Below are 18,225 nucleotides of genomic sequence, written 5' to 3' on the forward strand. Positions count from 1 at the left end.
TCATGTGGTTGTAAAAGGGGAAAAAATTGAAGCTGGAGGAGCATTTGTAGAGCCTGGGGAAGACCATCAGCCTTGAAGGGGTAGATTCAGGGTAGAGTGTCCTCTGTTAGAACCAGAGTATTTAGAGCTTAGAGATCATTGATACTCACCCTCTCATCTTACAGTTAAGTCAACTGAGGGCCAAGGAGAACTTGTTCTAGAGCACACAATTAGCAAATCCAGAATTTGAACCCACCTACTGACTCCTGGGAAAGCATGGATAGAATATTGGATCTGGAATCAGGAAGATCTGAATTCAAATCTGGCTTCAGACACTTACTAGCTGGGTGATCCTAAACTTTACCCTATTTGCCTCAGTCTTTCATCTATAAAGTGGACATACCAGAGAAGGAAATGGCAAAACACTCCAGTATCTTTGCCAAGAAATTCTCAAATGGGATCACAGAGAATGGGACAGAACTGAACAAAACAACAAAGTGACATTGTGTCATTAAAGTGAGAGTTAGCTTCCTCAGAAGAGGGGATCTCCAAAAGATCTCCTTCCTTTTAACTTGCCAGCTGGTAGGTTTTTGAGCTTGTAGAAAAATGTTCTTGATAACCTATAGGTGATTGAAGATGCCCAATTTACATATGAGTCCTTTATAAAGACTGTTACTTTATAGGTATTTGGAGAGAGGGAATTTGGAAAGAAAGAATTAGGTAGGCTAGGAGGGAAGTTTTAAAAAGATAACTATGGGACCTTCAGGGGTGTCATGCAAGTGATTCTGGAAATAGAATCATGGTAAGGACCTTGGACAGGCCATGGAGTTGGCAGAAGGCCTGATCTTTGTTCTCTCTGATGTTTGGACAGTGTGAATCTATTGGAAGAGAGTTGATTCTCTGACAGCTTCAAGCTCCCTTGTTCTTCTAGAATGAATGAAACTCTTTAGGGTGATAGTATAACCTAAGTCTAGAAGATAGTGGGGTTCCTAGAATGATGAAAGGATTTGCTAGAATGTTGGGAGGTTGGTTCTTTAGCATCCCTCTTTTTCACTGACTTTCCAAAAGGGTCCTAAACCTCAGGGGCTGTTAGTAGTCTGGTGGATAGCACAAGACCTGAAGAGTGTAGTAGGGAGAGGAGAGTGTTTGAGAGAGGAGGTGGGCCTCAGTGGAAAGGGAGAATTGTAATGATTGTTTATGAATTCCTAAGACTTCTTAATGCATTTTTGGTGGGGTGAAATAAAGATGGTCCTGAATCTGATAGTCTTATTAGTCTCAGGTTGGGAGTTGGGGTTGGGAGCCCTTTTATCCACATTCACAGAGACCAATCATCAGTTTTCCCCCAGAGTAAACTCTACATAGGGGCAAAGTGGAACAAAGAAATGTGATAAGGGTTGGAGGGAGGAAGCTACCTGAAGATGAATCTTTGTCCCAGTAAGGCCAGAGGGCCAGAGGTTGGGGTGCTGGAGCACTATATATATTATATAAATAAAATTGCCCAGTGGTTGATTGACTCCTCCATAAAGCATACACTTAGAGATGAGAGGATTTCCACGACCCTGTAGCTTCACCTTGTATTCTGCATACCTGGTTTCTGTTATATGTTGCAGAGAAATTGGAAGAGTTTTTTCGTTTTTACAATTTTGGGGGCTTTAAAAGATGTTAGTTGACTCTTGAAGTTGCCTGGCCTGCTTTAAGATAAGACTGCTGAATCAAGCTGAGTCATAACCTGGGATAAATAGGGAAATAATTGGGAACATCTGTGCAGACAGTGACTTCCCATCCCTTTCTTTAAGGAGCAGAGGAGTGGCAGAGAGGGGAGGGGCTGGCTGGTCCAGGGGAGGGGGAGGCACAGCTGTGCCAAAGCTGCTCTGCCTGGGAGAGATGAGGCCAGTGGATGCAGGGGGAGATGGATAAAGATGCTAGTGGGAAAGCTGGAGATTGACCTTGGTGAAGTCATGGTGGGCTAGGCACTCTGGATCCTTGTTCGCCCAAGAAAGGTAGTATGTGTTGGAAAGACCTCTTAGAAACCATCTCCCCCAACTCTTAATAATGAGCATCATTGTAACTGCTGCCTCAGTGATGCATCCTTCCATCTTCATTGCTCATAGATCTTTTATAAAACATTCACATCTATTGTCTTCCCATCTCAGCTCTGAGGGGAAGGGACATAGACTGGGCCTCATGCTTCTGTTTCTCCCCACAGTGCCTAGACCAGAGACTTGCAAATTTTTTTGTTGATTTTCTAAAACTGAAGACATCATTCTTGAATTAATTGAGAGGTTTTTCTTTTTTTTTCTCACAAAACTTGTGTTCTTTGGTGTAATGATGACAGCTCTATGCCACTAATACCCTGCAAGAAGAGAACAAAGGAAAACTGCATGTGGTTTTTCCCTCTCTTCTTCCTCCCTCAAGTCCATCCTACTAAAAGCAGATGCCTCCAGCAACCACCAGCTCCACTGATCCTGGTCTGAGGATCTCTTTGGGGTCCATTAAGATCCCCAAGGCTTTATCTGTGCTGTTTGCATTCACTTTGCTCAGTTGTCACTGGTCACTAATCTTAGTTGAATTTCAGTTTGACAGATGCTCCTTCTCTGTGTTTCTGTTTCTTTTGGTGGATCTCTTTCTCTTTTACCTCCCTGCTTCCTCTATGGATTTTTTGTCTCCCTTCCCTCTTTTTTCTGTCTGCTTTGCCTCTCACTCCCTCTTGTTCTTTCATTCAACCTTCTTGAATCTCTCTCTTGTTTCTGTCTCTCCACTTGGACTGTTTTTCCTCTTTCTGTCTGGGTGTGCCCCTTGTGAGATCTTTTTTGTTCTTTTGGATTTCTTTCTTATCCTCTCTTTCTGGCTTCTCTTTTAACTGCCCCCCCCTCTGAATTCTCTCTCATTCTTTTGCTGATTTATCTCTCTCTCTCTCTCACTTTCCACTCCCTCTCTGCCCCTTCTTTCCTCCTCTTTTCTGCTTCTCTTTTGGGTTCTTTTCTTCCTCCTTATGAGTTTTCTGACCCTGCCATCCTCAGACTGTGGGGGCCTCAACTTCTTAGATATTTGCTGCCAGAGGGAGATATTCACCTATCCATTTCTAGAATACAAGACTTACAGACTCCCCTACCCTCAGCTTAGAGGCCTTCAATTGATTTCCCCCTTTAAATGAAGATGAATTCATTATTGTGTGACTGTTGTAAACAGTTCAATTCCATGTATGAAACATTGGTCAATATGATGTGCAAAGCAGATTTATAGCATCTAATAGTAAGGAAGATCTCAAGAAATCATCTGGTTTAGCCTCTGCCTTTGGACAGAGACAATGGCTTTGAATCTCCTCAGTCTCACTCTGTTAATCTATAAAATGGTGGTAACTTGTCCATGTTCATATAGCTTGTAAGTAGCAGAAGAGAAACTGGAACCCACATCTCTTTTTATCCATGTAGTTTTCTTTACAGCTTGCTAGGCTGTCTCTCATGTCTCTAGGTTTCTCAGTGGTTATGGGACTAATGGATACTTAAAGCATGATCCTTACTCTACTGTTATAGCTAGAGAAATTGTAGATCACCAGGGGACTGGGGCTACATGAAAGGATCAGCTCCTTTCATTTCAGTGATCCCTTTGGTATAAGTCCTTTCTTCATAGGGGCAAATCAATCTATCATTTATTAAGTTCTTCTTACATTCCAGGCCCTGTGATACGAATGCAGGCTACAAAGACAGAAACAAAACAGCTTTTGCCATCAGGGAGCTTAAATTCTAGGGAGCTTAAATTCTACCACATGCACGTATATAGTTATGTTGGAAAACACGAGTAATATATATTTGTATTTATACCTCTTTCTCTTTCTTTCTCTATCTCTGTCTCTCTGTTCCTCGCTCTGGTTGTTGTCTAATAAAAAGTTATGACTGACCCATGTGTAGCATGGGTAGATATATCATATCTGATCTCGGACTTACCCTACATATAAAGGAGACCATAATTTCTATCTCTGTGGAGAGAGTGGAAGGAGGACTGGCCCCAGCAGCCTAACTGGGTTATGCAAGCGGGAGCTCGGACTGGTGTGGTTGGGTGATCTCTCCTTTTCTCTTCTATCTCTAAGAAGGGTATCAGACCAGACTTATATTTATCTACTTGATATCAAATATCTGAAGTCAAGGGATATGTTGCCCTCTGTTAAGAGGCACATTCCCTGAATGTTCTGAGAGAGAAGCTAACACTTAGCTAGTTACTCTTGTTAACCTAGCTCCCTGCCATCAAACACTGAGTTCACAACTACCAATGATTCATAAGGCCTTTAAAAAATTTTTTTGAAGGGGCAGCTAGGTGGCGCAATGGATAGAGCACCAGCCCTAGAGTCAGGAGTACCTGAGTTCAAATCCGCACTTAGTATTTACCTAGCTGTGTGGCCTTGGGCAAGTCATTTAACCCCATTGCCTTGCAAAAATGTAAAAAAAAATTTTTTTTAAAGTAAAAGCATTATATCAAAATTGGAGAAAGTATGCCAGTTAGAGGAAACAAAAAGAGGAGTAAATGTGGTCTTTGGAAGCAAGATAAGATGTTATCTCTGTTATAGAGAGGGCAGTTTTACCAGGGACAGTCTGCTCTTAAAAGTTTCTGGGGTTGTAGCCACTAGGAATCAAGTGACAGACCATAACTTCTAGATCTAAATAGGTGGTGTCTCTGCAAAGTAGTCCCCTTGGGTGACTGTGTACTTACTCCAGTGTTACTGTTCTTGCTGAAAAGATTTTTGGGAACTCTTCAGTTCAATATAACAGAAGTTTATTCTCTGCTGCATTTGTTGCACTGTGGTAGACAACAGGATTACAGAAACGAAAATGGAAACATCTTTGTTCTTAAGGAATTTACTTTCTTCAGGACCTGACTCTTCTGTGGAATTTCCTTTGGCATTAAGTTTTAGGGCTCAAAAAGAAACCAGTCTCATTTTCCCCCATTATAGCTACACTTTTCTTCTGACATAGACTAGAATCATTTGACTTGATCTTCCAGTTTCCTCCTTTGTTTTGTTGCTGAACTACTTTTGACTTTCCCCCAAATCAAATTCATCATTGATAGAGAACAATTTTGAACCAGTGAGGGGATAACCAGAGCATGCCACAGGCCCTGAAGGCATTTTCAAAAATGCCTTGTGATGGGAACTTCATACAAATGAATCTTCCAATAAAACAGATGTGTTTATTTGAGCAGAATATAAGCTCAGTGAGGGCCTGCCCCATAGTAGGTGCTTTTTTGAACTGAATTTTTGCTAATTTCTTGTTAATTGTCTGATGCTCATGTCACTCATATGCGTTGATGAAAATGACAAAGTTTGATTTTTTTTTTATTATCTGAACTAATATTCTTAATCCACATGTATTTATTTTGCTTTAACTGCCTAAAAATGACTGGTGACAGATTCTTTGGCAAGAGAAATCCTATTCTTGTTTTTGTGTTTTGCAAGGCAGTGTGGTTAAGTGACTTGTCCAAAGTCATACAGCTAGATAATTATTATGTGTATGGGGCCAAATTTGAACTCAGCTCTTCCTAACTCCAGGATCAGTGCTCTATTCACTCTGCCACCCAACTGCCCCTAGCAAGAGAAAGCCAAAACACAGTTCCTGCTTTATAGGAATTAATAGTCTACTTGGGGGTTTGGGATCATCACACTTGTGATAATCAATGAAACCTAGCAATTCAACATAAATATTTTAAGCACCTTCTGTGTGGATTTCTTAGGCTGGTACTCTGAGATCCAGTCATACCAGCCTTCTTGTTCTTCCTCCTATGTGCTATTTCTCCATCTCCCAGTGCTGTATCCCATGCCTGGAATGCTGTCCCTTCTCTCCTGTGTTTGTGGCTTTCTTAGTTTCCTTAGGTTCCAGCTCTAATTCTACCTTCTGAAACAGGCCTTTTCCAGTCCTCCCCTTTGGGATTACCTCCATTTAAAATTGTCTATATATGATTATTGTGCTTCTCTCATCCTAAATATGGTGCAAAGATTGAGTTAATAGTTTAAATGAACTAAGAGTTATGTGTACCAAAGCGGGTAAAGCTTAGATTTTGGTTTTTCTTTTTTGATTTCCAGTTTATCAAGCTTCCTCAGTGCTGTAGATGTTGCAATGCTTGTGGGTCTCTGCTGTAATAAGGAACTGGTTTTTTTTCTTCTGAAGGTACTTTATGTTGAGTTAAGTTCGATTCTGTTAAGCTCAATTTGCTTGCATTGTATCTTTGTGTTGATTTTTTGCTTCTTCTTTTGTTTTTCATTGGCCATGCTGTTCAGTTTTTGGATGCCCGAAGAACAAAGGTTTGTCCACTCTTTGCAAGTCATTTGTTTTGCTAAGCCTAGCCCCTCATCTGTTGGGTGTGTTTGTGTGTGCATTTGTTTTCCTTTGGCTTTCAGATACAGTAATCCTGTTTCCTAAGCTTGTTTGCAACTTTGTCCTTGTAAAAACATAAACGAAGGCATCTTTGTGTTCACTCCTTAGGAGTGCTGTTATTTGTATCAATGTGTGACCACTTATCTCTGAAAGAACAGATGGGAGGAAGGGATCTGTGATTTTTTCCAACATAAGGGGCTCCCTCCAGCAGTGCTGATATCGACCACCAATGGTGGGTGACTTAGTATCTGGATTTGTGATAGTTACTTAAGACACAGACACTGTCTCTTGGGACTCTTTTGGGGGCTGCTCCAGAGTTTAAGTGACTTACCTGGGGTCACCCAGCTAGTCCATATCATATCAGAAGTAGCAAGGGGCCAAGCCTTTCCATTCCTCCCAATTAAGGCTGACTTTATTTACTGGGTCCTGCAACTGCCAGAGCAGGGGCAATTTTTGCATCATGGACTCTATGGGCAAGCATTTGGAAGCCTGTGAACCCCTTCTCAGAATCATATTTTTAAATATGTAAAATTAAAGTACAGATTACAAAGGAAGCCTGCTCTATTGAAATATAATATATGTCACTTGTTTACTGTATATTTATAGTCAAGATATACAGTAGAAATATTATATCAATTTATCATAGACATAGACATATACACATGACATACAAAAATGTCCATATATGTATGTTTACACATAGATACATCTATATAGAATATATGCACACACAGATCCTCTAAATTCATAGACCCCCAGGGTAAGAAGTCTTGCTTTGTAGTTTTAAATGATTGACTTAGAAAACCAGGAATGCTGAGTCTTTGAGCTTTGTGGACATATAGAAGGTCTATGTGTGGATGTTTCACTTTTAACCCTTTCTACCACCTAACTTACAACTTTTTCTTTTGGTTTATTTCACTCGTAATGACACTAACAACATTTTTTGGTGTGTTTGTGTGCATTATATTTTCTCAAGACATCTAACAAGTGTCAACTAATTTTCCACATTTCCATTTCCTAATAATTCAATGGAGGCCATTCGGTAAGAATCCATCCCAGGTCCTCTGGATCTCATGACTAACATGACATGTTCACTTTGGGTAGAAGTGGGACTGCCTTTTGGAGCCTTACTGATTTTCCCTCCTTCCTTTTCTTGCTTCTTCCTCCTTTGTAGCATCTGCAGTTGACAATCCAGGCTCTTCAAGATGAACTTCGAACTCAGAGAGACCTCAATCATCTCCTCCAGCAGGAGAGTGGCAACCGTGGGGCCGAGCACTTCACCATTGAGCTGACGGAGGAGAATTTTCGAAGGCTCCAAGCTGAGCATGACCGCCAAGCCAAAGAGTTGTTCCTCCTGCGGAAAACTTTAGAAGAGATGGAGCTGAGGATTGAAACCCAGAAACAGACCCTCAATGCCCGTGATGAATCCATCAAGAAACTGCTAGAAATGTTACAAAGCAAAGGTTTGCCTTCGAAAGGCATGGAAGATGACAATGAGAGAACCCGAAGGATGGCTGAGGCAGAATCTCAGGTGAACCATTTAGAAGTGATCTTAGATCAGAAGGAGAAGGAAAACATCCATCTGAGAGAGGTAAGTGCAGTACCATTACTTTTGCATGTATCAATGAGGGGAAAGGTAGTGGTGTTTTTTTTCTTCGATCCAATCATTTCTTACCCACCCTGCCTTCTTATTGGCTTTGGATGAGCATATTTCTTGAGCAAGATTTTTTTTTCTCACTGCATATCATATTTTCATTAGTGTGTATTTATTAAAAATCCAAGAATGGGAAGCACATGTTATGGTTAGGTTGATTGCAATGGGTGGTCTGACTTTCAGCACCAGTCCCCTATGGTTCTAGTAATTGCCAAGTTTCAACTCTTCCTTCAGTCTCAGGGCCAGTTGGGAACATAGTGAACAGGTAATTGGCCCGACAATAAGTGCAAATGTTTTTACAGCTGAATTTGCTAGACAGAAAGTACATTGATGCATGGACCCAGGACAACTGAGAAATGAAATGGTATGATTGAATTTTGAATGTTTTCTATTTAGGGTCATCTACATTTACTTCTGTCAAAGGCAGAATATTCCCCAGTTGTCTCTCTCTACTTTTTTCCTCTTGGTATGTTATTTACAATCCTAGGACATACCCTTTGGTGATTCTTCTTCTGTGAATGCAAAGTTTCTTCCTTATTCTGTGATTTAATTGGCAAGTTTTATTGAGTGCCTACACCATTCTGAGCATGGTGCTTGGTTGTGGGGATAAGAAGATAGCCTTGTCTTCCAGGTGCTCACATTCTAGCAGGGCAGGCAGCATGAATGTGTCTACGTAGCTGTAGATCCCCTCCAATGCTGGTGTAAGGTCACCTTGTGAGAAATGGCATTAGTAGGAAGCTTCAACATCTGGGGGGTAGGGACCAGGAAAGGTGATATATTTGAGCTGAATCTTTAAGGAAACCAAGGGATTCAAGAGATAGAGATTGGAAAGGGAGTATCATGTGTGTGTTTAGCAGCAAGCCTTGTGTTGGTGGGGAGTTATGAGAAATATCAGGACAGATAGGATGGGGCCAGATTGTCATTTCAATGCTAAGCCAAGGACTAGGTTTTTCTTTATTTAAAGGATAGTAGGTCTCCCTTCCCCTACCTCAAATCATTTACAACTCTATAGGCCTCAGTTTCCTCATCTGTAAAAGGAGGTCAGACTTGATGACATCTGAGACCTTTCAGTTCTAAATTGATGGTTTCTCTTTTCTTGAACTCAAAGCTAATTTAAACTATTTTTTCAGGGATTGCTTGGCCCTGGCTATTTAGATTATGTGGAGTTATATGTAAATATAGAACCAACAGATGGGGCATCCAGAGGATTGGGAGACTTTTCAAGCAGTTCATTGATACTCTTGGATGAGTGACACAGATCTCAACCTGTCTAAGGCGGGTGAGAGCTATTGGATCCAAAAAGTGTATTATCATGAGCTTTTCCTGGTGACAAGCTGCTTGGATAGAAAGCATAATCTGTCATTGGGTCCATCCTCCCTAAAGTTACTGTCCCCAAAAAATAATAGCCCAAGAAGATGTGGTACCTCTGGTTGTTCATGCTCAGATTCACAAGGGATGCTTGTAGAAGATCAGATAGGACACCAACCTACTAACATTGCTCCATAAGGAGAAGGGTTGGCTGAAGACCTTGGACATCCCTCCCCCCCCATAGTAGTGGAGAATTAAAACATTTTTAATTCTTTATGTTCTATTTTGTTTTTGTTTTTAAGATCTGGGTTATGATTTCATTGATATTGGGGAAATCCACTGTTGAAATTCTACAGTGCTGCAAAGTGGCAAATGCCCTACAAATTACTTCATTTCACCGAGGGTGAAATCCAACTCTGTGATACAGTGGAATTAGTGTGATACACTTGCTCTGGGCTCTGAATTCTGAACTGAATTCTAGCCTTTTACAGCTAGATAACCTTGAACACAGAATCCTTCGGTCTTCTGCCATCCTTGAGTCCCCAGAAACTACGTTCTGCTATCTTGTATTTCTCTACATTTGATTCTCTTTCTCTACCTCCCTTCTTACAGGGTGAAGGCTCTTTGAAGGTTGGAACAGATACTAGAGAACCCCAGAACTGTGGGATAGGAGCAAAGAGATTAAGGAGATGAAAGGTCATGCAGGCAGGGGAGTGGAACTGACTTGGAGTCAGGAAGATTGACTTCAGTAGGGTCTGTGTTAAAGTAGGGCTGTCTGTGTTAACCTATGGTGCCTCAGTTTCCTTAACTGTAAAATGAGGATAATAATAGCACCTACCTTCCAGGGTGTTATGAGGATTAAGTGAGATAATCACCCAAGTAAAGCCCTTTGCAAACCTAAAATAAATGTTGGATATTATTGCTGTTATTATCATTGCCATGTCTTGAGCCTAGAGGCTCCTGTGGTGCTTGGAGCTGTTCCCTGGCCGTCACCAGAAGTCTTCTTTCCTATTAGATCAGATCTTGAGGTGAAGCTAGTTCTGGAAGAGGCAGAGACAAGGATGTCTATGCCAAACACTCCATTCACCATAATCAACATAATGTGCAAGTCATGTTATCATTCAGGGGATTCAATTATGAAGGACCTTTCCTAAGTGAGAAGGGCTCACACCTTCTGTGTTGCCTGGGAGAAGTTAGGGTGGGGTCTTTACATTAAATGACACATGCACATCCCATCAGTTCACCCTTTAGCCAGCTGGTTCTTTTCTGGCCTTTGTTTCCATCTCTCTGGTTTCTTGGTTTTGAAGTCAGTGGATCAAAGAACTTGGAGGTGTCCCAGTGCTGGTCTCTCTTTGAGTGGGAATCTGACTTTTTGCCACAAACCTGGTTTCATCTTAAAAGTTAAACAATGGGGGTGGCTAGTTGTGTCAATGGATAGAGCACTGGCCTTGGGGTCAGGAAGACCTGAGTTCGAATTTGACCTCAGACACTTAATAATTACCTAGCTGTGTGGCCTTGGGCGAGTCACTTAACCCCATTAATTGAAAAAAGAAAAAAAAGTTAAACTATGTTTTTTGGGAAAAGAACTGCCCTCTTGGACACCAGTCCCAGGGGGAAAAGGATTGTCTTCTCTTCCTCTGTAGAACCTATTGAGGTAATTCTGGGGATTTGAAGGAGTCTTGGGGTTCAGAAGAAGGAAAGAAGCAGTTTTTTGATGAGGGTGTGACAGCTGCTAAAGGTTGATTAGGGAAAAGACTGAAAGGGAATGAGGGAGCTTTCTGATATGCTTCTGTAGGGTAAATCCTCCCACTGGCCCGATGGGTGATATGACAGTAGGAAGTGGTCCATTTTGAAGTGGTGCCATTGATCTGGTGAGCACCAAGAGAAGACACCTTACTTGTCCCTGTGGAATGAGAGACAGAGACCTGAACTCAAGGAGCCTTGCCTTCCCAGAGGATGAGCACATCCAGAACAGTGTAGAAAAAGCTTCTGTTGTGAAGTAGCAGATTCTTCTTTGTTAAGAAAAATAATAACCTCCATTTATGTCACCCTTTTTAATCTGCTAGGCACATGGTAAAGGTTTCACTATTATTTTATCTTATTTGCTCCTCATAAACAATTCTGAGAGGAAGGCTCATTTTCCCCATTTTTCTAGCTAAGGAAAACAGAGGTCAAGTGTTTTGCCCAAGGTCACATAGCTAGTCAGTGTTAGAGTTTGGATATGAACTCAGATTGGTTTGATGGCTGCAACTTTTGGTTTAGGAGAATGAGCTGAATAGTCAGAAGGGTGGATTCAGATCCTGATTCTGGCAGTTCTTGGTTCTTTGACCCTGGATAACTCACTTCAGTCTTTGAACTTCCATTTCCTCATTTGTAAAGTGGAGATAAAGCCTGCATTATTTACTTAAGGATACTAAAAACAATATTAGCAACCCTTCTTTGCTCCAGAAAGAACTTTTTTTTATTCACTGGTCCGAGAGTCTGTAGCATATTTCCCTTTTCTAGCTCTCCTTTAAGGATTGTTTTTTCCCATTAGAACAAGTCCATTGAGGGCAGGGACTATCTTGCTTGTCTTAGTAGCACCAACTCTAAACATAGCACTCTGAAGCTTAGTAAGGGAATAAAATATCTCTTTGCATTCATTCAATATGAAAGAAGGTTATTGGGATAGCAATTTGGCCAGGGACAATTTCTATCTGAGCCCCCTAGGAAGAAGTGAAAGGAATGAGATGATGATGATGATGATGATGATGGTAATAATAATAGTGTTGATGGTAGTAATCATCAAAAATGGTTAATAATGATGATACAGATTTTTGCAAAGAAATGATAGAAATCATATCACTAAAAATGAAAAACTTAACAATGTTAAAATAGACATGACCAAGAATTATACTTGAGACTGAGACTAACAGATAACAAATTCCTGTATTATAAATGTGAACCCTACAATGACAGTCAGTCAACTAGTATTTATTAAAGGAACTTACTATGTAGAAGACTGTGCTGAGCCCTAGGAACACAAAGAAAGATAAAAACCAGTCCCTGCCCTAAAGGAACTCCTCACCCATGGAGGGAGAGATCAGGCAACAGCTATATTCAAACAAATTGTAAGCAGAGTAAATGAGAGGCAAACTCAAAGAAAAGGATTAGCATGGGTAAGAAAGGGAGAACCAGTCTCAAATAACAAAACATAACAAAAATGAAGAAAAAAATGTGAATTTATGAACAGAAACTACCTCCAAACTATGGAAAGAAAAGCTCCCAAATATCAAACATAAGAACACATGCAGATAGGGAGGAATATATATCCTCATCATCCTTTTATTCCTGGAGTTGTGCGAATGCCATTAGAGAAGCATGAAGCTATAACCATCTTACTTTTTGGTTTATGGCACCATTGGATCTTCTCACCAGTCCTTGGAAGGAGTTGCTTTGATTATCCCCAAATAGGTGAGGAAACTGTAGGTCAGAGAGATGAAATGATCTACCCAGGGTCACACAGCTAGCAAATGTCTGGAGTAAGATTTAAATCACCATCTCCTTGACTCAAGAGCCAGTGTTGGGAGTCCTCAAATCAGACTGTGAAGAAGGTACTTTGTCAACCACCAAGGATGTGATCTGCAATTCTTAGTATCACTATTTCTGGTGCTAGGCCCTAGCATGTGGGGCAGTGCTAAGGGGAAAAGTTGTTTCTTGTTCAAGGGAGAATTAAGGAAGGTAAAACAAAGACTGTCACCAGAGTCTGGGACACTTGGTATTTGAAATTGTTGGAAAAGGAGAGGACTTAGCATCATCAGCAGTAGAAGAGAGAGTGTGTTGGACTTGGAGTCAGGAAGAGCTGAGTTCAAATCCAGCCTTAGATATTTAGTAACTATGTGACCCTGGACAAGTCACTTAACTTCTGTTTGAGGCTAATAATGACGCTTACCTCACACTATTGGTGTGAAGTTCAACTGAGAAAGCACATGTAAATCACTTTTCAAGCCACTGTTTAAATGCTATTACTGTTATTATGTGAAGAAAATACTAACTGAGGACGAAAGATGGGAGGTGAAGTTGTCCATTGATAGTAGCAGCCTCTTTATTTGTCCTTCATAAATAATCTGACTGAAATCTAGTTACATCTGTTCCAGATAAAATGTAAAATTGGAGTAGCATTCTTTTCCAACAAGATTTCTAACTTATATTTTACACGTTGATATTTTAAGATGAAAAGACAACAATCAAAGATGATAGTAGTTGCTTAGGCAGCTAGGTGGTTCAGTGGGTCTGGGATCCAGAAGACCCAAGTTCAGATTTAACCACAAGCATTTATTTCTTGCTTTACTACTTGACCCTAGGCAGGTCAGTGAACCTCTGTTTGCCTCAGCTTCCTGAGCTGTAAAATGAGGTTAATAATAGCATCTTGTGAGAATAAAATAATATTTGCTAAGTATCGACGCAATATTTGACCCATAGGAGGCCTTTAATAATGCTTGTTTTCTTCCCTCTTCCCCATGTCAGGTCAATAGGAAAGGGGAAAATCTGGAAAGAAGACCAAATGAGAGGTCATTGCTAGAGCTCAAGTGAGAGGCAATGAAGCCATGAGATAAATGAGTGGTTTAGGCCATGAGAGCTCCCACTTCTGTTCTTCATCTTGACCCCCCCCCTTGAAAAAGCCCTTCCCCCCACTCTCTCTTCTTTTCCATCAGATTGTTAATGAGGTGGGTCTTCTCTTCACCAAGGCTACCATCCATCCCTTGATTGTTTCCTCTCTTCTCCAGCAGTAATGTCTTTTAATTATCCCCTTCTCCCTAAATTTTAAACTCATTATCAATTAGTTCCTTCCATGCTGCCTTCCAACAAACCTGTGCCTATTGTTCTTAAGAATCTTTTAATATAACCATTTACAATGTATGTTGTGGGCTTTCAATTCCATTTGATTGATTCAAATTAAATTCAAATTAATTCAAAAATCACCAGTAGTAATTCCTTAATTGCTAAATCTAATGACCTGTTCTCAATCTTTATCTGTCTTGACCTTTCTGCACCACCAGCTTTCCATTTTCCAGGCTTTCATCCTCAAGGTCATCTGAGACTCTTCACTCACTCTCACCCTTTTATATACATACTATTACTGACGGTCATCACTTTCCTTCTGGACTATTGGAGTAGCCTTCTGCTTGGTCTGGCTGTTTCAAGTCTCTCCCTACTCTAGTCCAACTCCTGTTCAGTGGCTAAAATGATCTTCCTAAAGCACAGCTCTAACCGCTTGGCTTTTGCCAAGCTTCCTTAGTTTTACCCAAGATCTGACCCATCTTCCAGCCTTCTAGACTTGCAATCTTGGCATTTTTCTGAGTTCTTCATTCTCCCACATTCACCCCATAAATCCAGTTCCTTTCTACCCTGCATGATTTGCTCCAAGTATACCTCCTCCTCTCTGCTCACAGTCCTTCATTACATCTCAACTGGATTATTGCAATAGCCTCCTTCATTGGACTCCCTGGCTCAAGTCTTTCCTTCCTAATACAATCAGCAAGGTGATATTCCTTAAGCATTGACTTGAAGATGCTTCTTCCCTGCTCAACCAGTGACCTCCTATTGCCTCTCAGATTGAATAGGAACAACTCTGATGAGCTTTGAAAGCCCTCTCCCAACTGACCTTTCCATATTCCTTCCAGTCTCATTTACATTATTCCCTCTCCCACTCTCTGGGATCCAGTCAAATTGACTTTGTCTTTGGTCCTCACTCATGCCATTTTATCTCCTCATGCCACAATTTTACAATAATAATCCCACATGCCTAAAATATAGTTCTTGCTTACTTCTGCCTCTATGAATCTCTCCCTTCCTTTGAGACATTGCTCCAGCACCATCTTTGCATGAAGCCTTTGCTGGTCCTCTCTCCCCTCTATAAATTGCCTCCTCCATTTTAAAATATAAACTACCTTGTATTTAACTATTTTGTATTTATGAACACATTTTTTCTCTTTTTTTTTTTTACAGAAATAGAGAAGTTTAAAGAGGGGAGAGTTTGGAGGGACAGATAAAAAGTTCTCTTTTGGACATGTCAGATTTGGTTTGAAAATATCCAGTTGGTAATGTGAGATTCAATTTGGGGTGGGGGGAGATGGTTTAGACTGGATAATTCGATCTGGGAGTCATCAATATAGAGATGTTCATTGAACATGGGAGCTGATGAGATCTCCAAGCAATAGAGAGGGAGAAGAGAGAAGAACTCTAGGGTATATTTATGTTGTGTGTGTGTGTGTGTGTGTGTGTGTGTGTGTGTGTGTGTGTGTGTTCCTAGGAAAAAATTGTAGGGGCTATCAAAAGAGAGATCTCAAATATGAAAAAGGAAACAATATTGGTACATAAGGTGCAAGACAAATTCAGCAATTGTGTGAAAACTATATGGGAGAAGGAGATGGGGAGAAAAAAGCCAGATCCTTAAAATAAAAAATCCTGCAAAAATGGAGAGGGTGTATTGGTAGTTTAAGAACTGAGCAGTATGGATGTTAGGACTTGCGAAAATAAAAGGTACTGAATTTCCAGTATTTCTTAGGCATGCAGGTTATAGTTTGGAATCTGAAAATATTAAGAATTGTAACATTTTTGACTACTGGACTTATTCCTATTAATTGCTAGTTCTTCTATAATCCATAGGTTTCTGCCCTGTTCTCCCCCCTCCTCCAGTACCAGTACCACTGAGGTTCCTTTCCTGGTTTTCAAATAAACATTTTTGCTCCCATAGCTTCAGGAGAACTTTAGACTAGGGTGATTTTATCATGTGGAAATCTAGCACAGATGTTAGGTATTACCTTTTTTCTTTTTCCCCTTTAAAACATGGTGACCACACATGCTTTACTCTAAGTCCTATTAAGTATTTTTTTTATTATTGCTGTTAAAAAAAAACAACCCTTGCCTTCGGCAAAGTCCTCCTAAATCGCTAGTAAAGGCAAATATTAAAATTCCAGTGATCATTTATGCATATTCTACTAAAATATGCTGAAATCATATTTGGCGTCTGACACCGTTTTAACCTCAGTTTTTTGACCTGTTTGACAAGGAGTTCCATTTCTGTACTCTCTCAACTCAGAAACTTGAAGGTTTGATTAGAAGACCCTTTCTTCCCTCTCTTCTCCCAAGTTTTCCCAAGCCTTGAGTCCTCCACGAGCTGTTCCCCACCCTGCCTCTATCTTTGAACTTGGCTCGATCAAATAACAAGGTTTGATGGGAAGATCTGAGCTGCCAGCCTGCATTAGTTAGCGTATGTTCTTTAAAAGTTATTAATGAAACCAAGTTTTTCCTCCTCCAGAAAATTGAACAGATGCTTTGCAGACGGTCTGTGTTTACTGTGAGTGACTTGCAAAGGACTGGTCGTCAAGGTTAAGGAAATGCTTTATCAACACCAAACATTTTTTCATCCCCCCCCCCCCCCAAGTTCGTTACGGAGATTAATGGCTTTTCTTGTCTGTACCTTTTTATTAGACTCATTAGTGCCTTTCACTCCTTTATTTCTCTTGGCCAGACTTAAAATATTCATTTAATCAGTTGCTTAGAAAGTACCTACTATTTTAAAGAGTGAAGCCAAGAATCCATATCATCCCCTCTGGTCCCTCCCTTTCTCCTCATCTATGGTTTTTAATATGTTGAAAAGAAGTATACCCTCCAACCAAAGGGGTCCTCATTAAGAAGGCTGTTTTCTCCCCAAAGATAAACAAATGTGTGCATTTTAGGGACAGATTTTTGGAGTGGAGGAGGATTTTTCTGGTGTTTTGGCAGCACTCTAGGCAAGGGGACCTAGGCCAAAGCTGATCCTGCCTTGGAGAAGAGTCATTATTGGGAATGGGGCTTGTATAACTGGACCTCCCCATTGTCTCCTTGCCATGGACTTTTGGGGCCACAATGTTTATAGTATGGGGAGAATTAAGCAGTGACTTGAAACACTCAGGACTCTGTTCTGTTCAAGGTGGAGCCCCTCACAATGGCTGGTTCCTTTGTCAGTCACTTTTGGAAATGTGAGAAGGTATCAGTTTTAAGCTACTGAGGATGTTTTCAGGTTCATGGTGAGTGACTCAGAGAGATCACAGGTATTTAGTAAGGTCCTCAAATTGTGGTGGGTTTACATAGCTTAGGAAGTGTCATACTCTAGATTTTTCAGAAGACTTTAAGATGTGAATGATTGGCCTGTATTTCTTTTCTAGTGGCTGTGGGGCAGACTTCCTTTGGGTTCCTCTCTTCCCTATGGTATACTGCCTTCCAAACTCCAGGTAAATAATCCCAAGGGACTTCCCAGGCCTGCCCAGATGTCAGTGGAGTGGCCCATCAAGATTGGAGGGTTGGTGGGCTCATCAGACAGATATATTTGGGAGGATCATATATTTTTGTTTCCATCACTTTGAAATATTAATTTGGTAGAAACTGGCCCCTCAATGCTGGAATTCTTCTATTCCTCTTTCTTGTTTTCTTAAATTTTTCTTTTTCCTTTAATTCTATAGTTCTTTCATCTGGTACCCATTATGACTTTAAAAGAAATATGTCAAAAAAAAGAAATATGTCTTTTTCTTTTGTCCTCTTGTTTATTATATCTTTCTTCTGTTGACCCTATGGATTCCCTACTCCTAATTTTCACTTTTCACTCAGTTAGCCCATCACATCTACTCATTTCATTTGTATTGTTTTTCATTCATTGGTTACTTTTATTTTAGGGTAGAGTTTGGTGGGAGACACATAAACTAGAACCAAGGAGGGACTTAAGAGGCCATCTCATCATTACACTTTATATAGGAGAAAACTGAGTCACAGGGAGGTTAAGGGACTTGCCAAAGATCACATTTAGCATCAGCCTTGTGATATTAACCCAAATTCTCTGATTCCCAAACCAGAGCACATCCCTCTAAACCAGGATGAACATGCCCCATCCCATGTCAGATTCTA

General features: G+C 40.5%; 1 protein-coding gene across 1 annotated transcript in view; it reads left to right on the forward strand.

Annotated features, from left to right (window-relative positions):
- Positions 1-18,225, forward strand: part of ERC2 (ELKS/RAB6-interacting/CAST family member 2) — a 1,119,475-nt gene that overhangs the window by 145,006 nt on the left and 956,244 nt on the right. Inside the window, 1 exon segment of the mRNA XM_074199159.1 lies at positions 7,516-7,932. Coding sequence (XP_074055260.1) covers positions 7,516-7,932 — 417 coding nt within the window.

Source organism: Macrotis lagotis, chromosome 8 (genome assembly GCF_037893015.1).
Source record: "Macrotis lagotis isolate mMagLag1 chromosome 8, bilby.v1.9.chrom.fasta, whole genome shotgun sequence".
In the NCBI taxonomy this organism is placed as follows: domain Eukaryota; kingdom Metazoa; phylum Chordata; class Mammalia; order Peramelemorphia; family Peramelidae; genus Macrotis; species Macrotis lagotis.